Below are 9,335 nucleotides of genomic sequence, written 5' to 3' on the forward strand. Positions count from 1 at the left end.
CTGCTCGCCCTTTAACATAAACTTTAAAGAAGGAAGGAAAGTCTTGCCCTACCTCTGAACATCTAGAGAGGCTTTATAATCAATTAAACGCTTTTGAAGTTGTAAGATACAGGGCTATGTAGATTTGTGAGATTTAGATTTGATTTAGTCTCATATGCGAGCGATTTTTGTTCCCTTTTTACTTCAAAAATCTCTTAGGTATGTGTACGGTAGCTAGAATGTATCTAGGATGCTTTATTGTTGAATGTGTCAGGGTGCAATTTAGCTGGCTTTACTCCTTAATTGCTGATGAAACGCAAAATAAGTGCGTGATTTGTGTCTGTTTATTTGTTTTGCCGTCACATTGTTGAAACATGACAGCTGAGACAGCCTTAAGTGGAGCAATGGAACAGGATAGAGAACAAGCAAATATCTAGTCTTTTGTAAGGACTGTCTCATTCCTGGGGGTCTTGTGCACAATTGCAATTCTCACTCTGTAATGCATCAGCAAAAAGAGTGGGAGAAATTTAGTGCTCACGCGGAGGTGGGCTAGGAAGCGAGGCGGAGCATAGTGGAGCTGGAATGTACAAGATGGAGGCCACGTCCCACCCGGAAACCAAAAGAGACCCTGATATGATCACTTAAGGGCCTCGCTCCGCTGCCGTTAGGATTCAACCAGTGGCAGGCAGGGGCCAGGCCATCTGGGTAAATGCCAGGTGAATCCTGGTGCTCAGGTCTGCTGCCACGTTGTAGAGGGGTAATTCCTTCTAGGCACCCTGCGCCCAATGGAGGGGCCGGCCTGTGGCAATGGACGGATCCCCGCGGAGACACCAGCCTGCACTTCACAACGATGCGCCTCCTTCCTTCGCTCGATCCACGCTGAGTGGCACGGGTGATCCTGTCCCACTCAGCTTCGTCTACGGGAAGCATGAATCCCTTGTTATGGTCTGAGCAACTCAATATTGCCATCTTCTTATGCGGTACGCACAGGGGTATCAACATAGTTTAAAAAGAGCATAAGAACATAATACATGTGAGCAGGAGTAGATCATTCGGTTCCTTCAGCATGTTCCACCATTCAATACGATCGTGGCCAATCTTTTGCCTGAACCACCTTTTCCCCTGTAGTGGGCAGCCACAGTGTTTAGAATTTGTAAAGTTGATCAGAAACCGGTCGGTTAATTTCAGCTTCAAACGCAAAACCAGAACTCTATATCATAAACAAGGTATTCATACTAGTATACAAAGAAAACAATTAATAAAGTCAGCATATGCTCAGAGAAAAGACACTGACCAAAACACATACTGAAAACCGTGGCTGAGCACAGCAAGGGAAAATGGAGTTCAGGCAGAAGATCAGTCATCATCAGATTGAATGGTGGAACAGGCTCAAGGAGGTGGATGGTATCCTTTTGTTCACAGGTTGTTGTCAATCTCTTATTTAAACTATGTTGATATCCTTTCGCCTACCGAATTAGTATATGGCAATTTAGAGTTGAATCAGGCCGTAACGAAGAATTCATATTTTAAAATGGTTGAGAGCAAGCAATGCTTGAAACGTTGAATGTGTTGAATACCTGGAGACGTTCTGAGAGCGTGAATGTTGCTGTTAAAGTTAGTGTTTCTAGATTTTAATATATGATTGTTTCCCTAAAGAAATAAAAGATTTAAGGATGCTTTGTGCTTTCTTTAGAACTGTTTGCTTGTATACGTTTTGTGTTAAAGACATGTAGTGCAACTATTGCGACTGGAACTTACACTTTACCACTTTCCAAATGTACAAGGTAAACAGTTTGCCTCAATAGCCCTGCATGACTCTAAACTGTTACAACAATGTTGAGGAAATTTGTAAGTCAGCCTGAGTGAAGATGAAATTTCAAAATGCATTGAATGTTGATGTTAATTAGAAGGACTGTGTTTAACTGAATTGTCCAAGTATGAATTCTGATGCCTTTGCAAGTCATGAAATAACATCACCGAAACACCACTGAGTTCACTCAGTGATGGTCATGTTGAACAAACTGTTTTTGCTGAACCTTTTCAGGGACACCGCTTTTAAGTTCCAAACTTTGGTTGGTATGTGATTAAATTCTAATCTGCTTGGAAAGTTGTTTATTTTCAGATTGAAAGGACGGCGGTAGTTGTTCTTTGCTGCTCTGGGTAAGGAGAAACCTCTGGTACATGAATGCATTTCTTACTAATGACAATTCGTAAATCAGTATAGGTTAACATATGCCAGGCTTAATGATAAACGATTACCTTTCAAACAACAGGGAATTTTCACGTTCTATTTACCATTGTGCTTTCTAACCCAGGGGTATTGGAAACCGTTGATTTGAAGCAGTGCACATCATGCACACACTCATACACACAACACAGATACAAAAACACATACAACTTCTTCATCTTAATATAAGCAGCTGACAATTCCTTGAGTAGGCCAATAAAAATGGCGATCACTTACCCGGTTCTTTTGCGGAATCGAAAGAAGAACATTCCCTGCAGGATAAGAAGATATTTAGCAAATGTGTGCCTGACTGTAATTTTTAATCGTGTGCAAACCTTTGGAATAAAGCTTGACATCATTACAAATCGGCAAGAAAGTATTGATTGACTTACCTGACAAGTAAAGCGTAAGCTGTAAATAAGAAAATGATTAAACATAATTGTGGTTAATACTGTCATTGATATGGACGATTAAAATAGCAATACAATAATTGAATAAAATACAATCTCTCAAAATTATGAAAATCCACTAAATGTTCATGCATCTCTGCTGAAGTGGGCTTATTTTAAATGTCCTTATTGTTACGAATAGTGAATTAACATAACGATCTTAATCACAATGTCTAATGTCCCTAAAATATGTTCTTTTACTTCTTAATTTCTCTTTATTTCCTTCAATTTTCCTTGTAAATAGGCTGCTGGTAACACATTACATGATTAAGACAAATGTACACATTATCCTATGTCTTATTTTTCCCTGAAAAACAAAAGGTGCCTCAGCACATTGATACTAGCATAGTAGTATTGTCATTGGACTAGCAATCCAGAGGCCCAGGCTAATGCATTCATATCCCACCATGGCAGCTCATCAGCTGGTGGAATTTAAATTGAATTAATAATAAGTCTGGAGTTGAAAGCTAGTCACAGTAACGGTGACCATGAAAACTATCAATGATTGTTGTAAAAACCCATCTGGCTCACCAATGCACTTTAGGGAAGGAAATCTGCCGCCCTTACCTGGTCTGGCCTACATATGTGCCTCCAGTCCCATAGCAATGTGGTTGACTCTTAATTGCCCTCTGAAATGGCCTAGCAGTTTAAGGGCAATTATGAAGGGACAACAAATGCTGGCCTTGCCAGTGACACCCACATCCCATGAAATTAGATTTGTTTTTTTTTAAGAAAAGCATGCGAGTTTGAAAATTGCATGGTAGTTAAAGCGCAGAAACAAGCCATGCGACCCAACAGTTTCATGCTGTTATTTATGTTCCATAAAGCCTCTTCAAACCCTTCCTCATCTAATCCAATCAACATGTTCTTGTATTTTGTTTTTTATCTCTTGTGTTTTTCTCTAGATTCCCCTTGAATGTCTCTATGCTAGTTGGTTTAACTACATATTGTGGTACGAGCACCACATTTTAACCACTCTCTGAGTAAAGTGGTTTCACACGAATTCACTAAAGAATTTATTAGTGACCAGTTTATACTAATGGCCCAATATTACAATCGGTGATAGTTTCGTGGTCATAATTATTGAGACTAGCTTTATTTATTCACTGGATATATTAATTGAATATAAATTCCACCCGCTGGCATGGTGAGATTTGGACCCAGAGCATTAGCGTGGGCCTTTGGATCACTTGTCCAGCGACATTAACACTACACCATCGTATCCCTATAATATTAAAATCGCGGTAGCCCTTAAGTTTTTTGTTCACTACAGAAAACAGCCCCGGCCTCTTCAATCTTTCCTAAGAAGTATAATTTCTAAGGGGGACTGGTTAGCTCAGGTGGCTAGATAGTATGTTTCAGGATGGCACCAACAAAGTGGATTCGTTTTCACTTCCGGCTGAGGTAGACTTAGGACCTGCCTCTTCATCCTACCCCTGGGAGTTGAAGGCAATGGCAAACCATCACTGGCACAAAAAAATCTACCAAGAAAACGATTCAGGATGAAGAATCAGCAGAAAATGAGCCAAGGACCTGCCTTTGGGCACAGCACTCATAAAATGTAATGAAATAACTTCTAGGTCCTGACATCATCCCTAGGAAATCTTTTTCTTGAACCTTCTACAGTGGTATTCTTATTCCACTGCCGAATACGCCTGCCCTGCATGGGAAAGATCTACTCATGCTAAGAAGATGGATGCCGTCACAGGTTGTTTAAAACCAACAAATACCAACAGCCTCATATAAGAAGAACGGCAGCCAGCAAGAAAAAGCGACTCCGTCAAACATCAGATGAGAGGCCATTCACCTACACCCAGCCACCTAAAGTCAAGGAAGAGCTCCATGAACAGTGTTGTCCCATTACAATCAACCCCATCTGAAGCCCACATCGCGTTGTGGAAAGACCGGCTCGCCAGTCTTGAATAACCCCCAGTGATGGAAATTCTACCGGATGAAAGCCTTCCCCCAGAAGCTAATTGCAACTGGGCAACATGGAAGTGCCCTAACAGACTTAGAATTGGTGTAGGTCGTTCAAATGTGTCACTAAGCAAATGGGGATATACAACCAGCCCGACAACTTGTGAATGTGGAGCTGAGCCACAGACCATGCAACATCTCCTGCAATGCTTATCGCTAGAGGAACCCTGCACTGTTGCAGATCTTGCCGAATTCAACAACAAGGCGAAAAAATGTGTCCAGTTCTGGCTGGGCCATGTATACACTGTCCGTGGACACGATAAGAAGAAGTAGCAATATGCATTTTTTTCTAATATGGAGGCCAAAACTGTTCACACGCTCCAAATGTAAAAAAAAAATCTGTATCATTGCAAAATGTAGCATATATTCAGCATTCGCTTCGAATTTACTAAAATATATATTGTATTGTAATGATATTTTGGTATTGTGAGGCATGAGATAGAAGCAATGATTATTTCATGGTATGGCTACCATTGTAGATATTTTAAGTACCTTTGTTTCGTCGAGCAAGAACAATTATCACCACCAGCAGTGCCAGAGTAATCAGCAACGTGACTCCCCCTGCCACTGCAGCCCACATCCAATCAAATGGATGTTTTTTTAAAGAGCCTAGTTTGTCACAAGTATCTGTAGAAAGAAAGAAAAATAAGTTATTTCTTCTTAAATCCGTAGGAAGAGCAGCAGCAAAGAAAGAAGCGATATAAAGCGACATGGCTAGAAATGGATAGGTAGGCAGGAACATAGGGAGAAAGGCAAAGGCATATAGACAAGATGGACATGGGGAGAGAGTGAAATAGAAACACCCATGGGCAGAAAGAGTGAGAAGGAAGAAAAAAGCGGCGACAGAGGGAGAGCTTCACAGAAGCAGAATAACAACAGCATGAAGAAAAGGATGATGGAAAGTTTCAAATTGCGAAATAGCATGGCAATGTTCAGGGTTCCTTACGCTGTACAGTAACCAAAGTTCCATTGCCTGCAAGCTTCTGATTCCCCATTATTTCAATCTCACAGTAATAGGTACCAGATTCGCATTGTGTCATATTCTTAATTTGAATGGATGCATCATTCCTCGAACTGAAAGCATTATGGTCCGCTTTCATAATTCTTTTCTTATATCTCGGAGATTGAAAGTCTATAGGACTGTCATCCCTTCTCCAGCTGTAGGTTCCCAACCCTTTTAAGTGAAAGGTGCAATTCAAAGTCACACTGCCGCCTTCGAATATATGAACTGAAGCGGGAGATTGCACTATGGGAGAAGTCGCAGCCTCTGTACCTAGTGGTGCACAAAGAAACACAAGCATTAATTAGCCATTGTGACTGGGTAAAGTATTGTGCATTATGTACCGTGTGCCAGTACTGTCTTGGTTTAGTTGTGGCACTGCCGTCTATGACTCAAACAGCTGTAAATTCTAAGCATGCATTTCAAGGCATTATTCTAAGATGGCTTTAATACAGTAAATAAGAGAATGCCTGATTTCATAGTGAGGGAATTATTTTAAAAATGCGTTTCGTTAATGCACAGAGCCAGCATGGACTGAGATGCTGTCATTCGCTATTAATATGTTGTGATGTTGTGTTAATGCGAGGATGAACTATCAGATGTACAACAAATCATTGAAAGCTGCCCATAACTTAAATTCGGGGAACTTAAAACATTGACACAAGTATTTTCAGTGATCTGGTGGAACACAATTATCGAATTTCATGTGTCAAGCAAACATCAGAAAATGAATTAATGGAGGAAAATATGGCCGTTAAGATGAGTTTGTGAGCCTATTTGAAACGCTGTTCATATATTGGAGTCATGTGCCATTTGCTCTTATAAACATAAAACGTATGTTTTAATTTAAGGTTGAACGAATCATATATATACATATATATATATATATATACATATATACATACATACATACATACATATAAATTACACAAAAGCACTGAGTTGGACTTCCATCAAAGAGGCCCTTTGCACACCATTCCCAGAAATAACTGAATTTCATTTACTTCCTAGATTTAAATTTTATAATCTTGGGCCCTAACCCTATTTGGGCACATTTTCCTTCGGCTGCTCACTTCAAAGAAAACAGCAGCTATCTATAAATATATCGGATGTGGCATATAAAAAATCATTTTAATGTGTTCACACATAGGAAAGCTTCATTTGCAGTGTTTCCCTGAATTCCCTAGATTAACTTGCTAATTTTAATGTCTACAGGGTTGGAACGAGTGTAAAAATTATAGATTTGTAGATTTAGTAAGCAAATATTATGAACAGCATGTATTCAATTAACAAGCAAAACATATTACTCTGATCGCTACCCAAAATTTGTTTCTGTAAGATTTCTGACTGCACGAAAAGCAACAAAGCATTATGGCTATTATTCCCAACTGTGTACATTTGGCTGCATATATTTTCGGATAAAACAATTCTGTGATTGTACTGGCTGAGTTTGCAACAACAAAAAAGATTGCTATAGATCTGCAATGACACCATGTATTGATTCCAAAAATGCCAACTCATTAGAGTCCAAAATTGATTTGAACTGTTACCAACAGACGACTGAGATTAGATAAAACTCGGTAATATCACTGGCAGCGCTTTGTAAATCTTCCATTTAGAAGTATCTTGAAGCTAAACACAAATGCTAGAGCAAATGATTGTTAGAAGGTGAATGGAAAAATTTACAGCAATCCTTTATGTAAAGTGTGCATCAAGTTGGCTGCATTCCATGAGGAATTCCACGGGTAATTCTAGATTTTAAAACTATATCTGGCTTTGGCGAGACTATAGCTTGAGTCTTGCGTGTGTCACTATTTCAAACAGGGTCTTCGGAAGAGGTACAGAAAAGGGCTACACGGTTAATTCCTGAATTTAAGGGAATGGCTTGTGAGGAAATATAGATAACCTTGGGGCTTTATTAATAAGAATATCTAAAAGGGTATATTGTAGGATGATATAAAATTATAAAAGAATTTGGCAAAATTGAGTCAGTTAGTTTGTCGGTTACAGGGCTTTAGGATATTTACAGCTTAAATACAGCAGAAAAAATAGGGAATGCGGAAAGGTCTTATTTACTATGGGTGGTAATAACCGTGTAACATTTCACTGGCAAAGGTAGTAGAGCTAGGAAGACCTTGGCAACAATTAGGATTCAAGAATATCAGAAATGCGCCAAGAGAATATTGTGGGTTTGTGGGCTAAATGACTCGGAAGTTACTACGTTGGATGTATTATTTTATTTGCAGAGACCACAGACCCGTTAACAAACTTGCTGGCAATTGTGTTTTTTTTTAGTTCCACGTTAGTAACTAAGCAAGGCATGTCTTTAGCGAACAAGCAGGAAAAAAATCAGTGAAATGTGGTTTAATCATTTGATACATGCAAACATTTCAAATATATTAAGATATACAATAGCACCGCCTGAAAAATATTAGCTTACTACGAGCCCAATGTTCATTTGAACTGTTACCACCAGATGCCTGGGTTTGTGTACAATCGCTGGTAATGCTTTGCAAAACTTAAGTTAAAAATTATTCATGATGCTAAACACAAGTTGGTGCTTGCCTAAAATTAAAAACATACCACAACTAATGCTGGAACTGGTATGGTATTTCTGCCTCCGTTCTAGACAATATAGGAACTTATTAAGGTATGCTTCTCCAGTATTTCAGAAATGCATGCCACTGTCCACTTAGTCTGATTAACTTCCTTGTAATATTTAAACAATCAGAGCGTGACTATTCGCTTACCCGTTGTACAAATTGAAATCAGGAGGAAAAGAGCGGTTGTTGCGCACTGTTCTGTCGCCATTGTTACGGACTGCCTTTAAACAGGAAAACAGATTTCGTTAGTCTGAGCTGCAGCAAGCGATAAGATCAGCCTTTAGCGTGAGATAGTATTGAGCCTTATAGCACGAAATGGCACAGCCTTCGCCGCGGTTTACTGGTAACCTTGCAACGTGGGCTCGTAATTTATTGCTGAACTGACAGGCCCACATCTGACAGGATGTCATACGTCAACGAAATTAACGAGCTTGGCGAAGAAAAGAAGAAGTATGATGGCGAGATACATATGGACTTCAGTCCGGTGCTAGTAACATACGTCTCTCAAGTATACAGCACTTCCACTGACAAATACACATGAGTTAATAAACACACTGCAGTTACTGTCATCCCAGATGAAAACGTATAAAAATTAGTCAGGTTTTAAAACTGAATGCAGCGCCAAGCATTTCCTCGCACACAGACTCACAATGTCACAGAACTTTATCGACAAAAAAGGAAGAACGATAAAGAATATTAAATCCATTGCGCTTTTTTAATACAATACAATTCAATACAATAGAAACAACACGCAAGATGTGATAAGGCTGTAGTCAACAGAGCCTGCGTTTGCAAACTTTTAACTGAAGAGCGATTATCACATTACAGACCGGTTGCAAAAGAAGTCTTCAATGGAAATGTTCTTCCTGTTATGTAGTTGTAGAGGTAAGTTGGGCTGCGTGAATTTGTACAGTTGCGTTACAGATCAAGGCGCGCTTCTTCGTGTAGGTTTACAGTCTATGTTTTCTCCTTGGTGCGGCCAGCACCTGACCTAAATAAACATATACAGTTCTGCTCGTTATGAACTGGCTGCCGGAGGCACTCTGTGACCCGATTCTTGAAAAGAACCACTGAACTAAACAGTTCTGCTCAGCTTTAAC

The 9,335-nt window shown here is 39.6% G+C and overlaps 1 protein-coding gene across 1 annotated transcript in view; it reads right to left on the minus strand.

The window, feature by feature from the left end:
- LOC144695514 (uncharacterized) overlaps positions 1–8,710 on the minus strand; it is a 33,255-nt gene extending 24,545 nt beyond the window's left edge. Inside the window, exons 1-6 of the mRNA XM_078566390.1 lie at positions 8,584–8,710; positions 8,383–8,456; positions 5,579–5,905; positions 5,125–5,259; positions 2,599–2,617; positions 2,444–2,478 (exon numbers count right to left, since the gene is read on the minus strand). Coding sequence (XP_078422516.1) covers positions 2,444–2,478; positions 2,599–2,617; positions 5,125–5,259; positions 5,579–5,905; positions 8,383–8,456; positions 8,584–8,645 — 652 coding nt within the window. The 5' untranslated portion in view covers positions 8,646–8,710. The remainder of the gene's footprint in view (positions 1–2,443; positions 2,479–2,598; positions 2,618–5,124; positions 5,260–5,578; positions 5,906–8,382; positions 8,457–8,583) is intronic.
- Between the last annotated feature and the right edge of the window lie 625 nt (positions 8,711–9,335).

The sequence above is a fragment of the Cetorhinus maximus genome, chromosome 21 (assembly GCF_964194155.1).
Source record: "Cetorhinus maximus chromosome 21, sCetMax3.hap1.1, whole genome shotgun sequence".
Taxonomy (NCBI): Eukaryota; Metazoa; Chordata; class Chondrichthyes; order Lamniformes; family Cetorhinidae; genus Cetorhinus; species Cetorhinus maximus.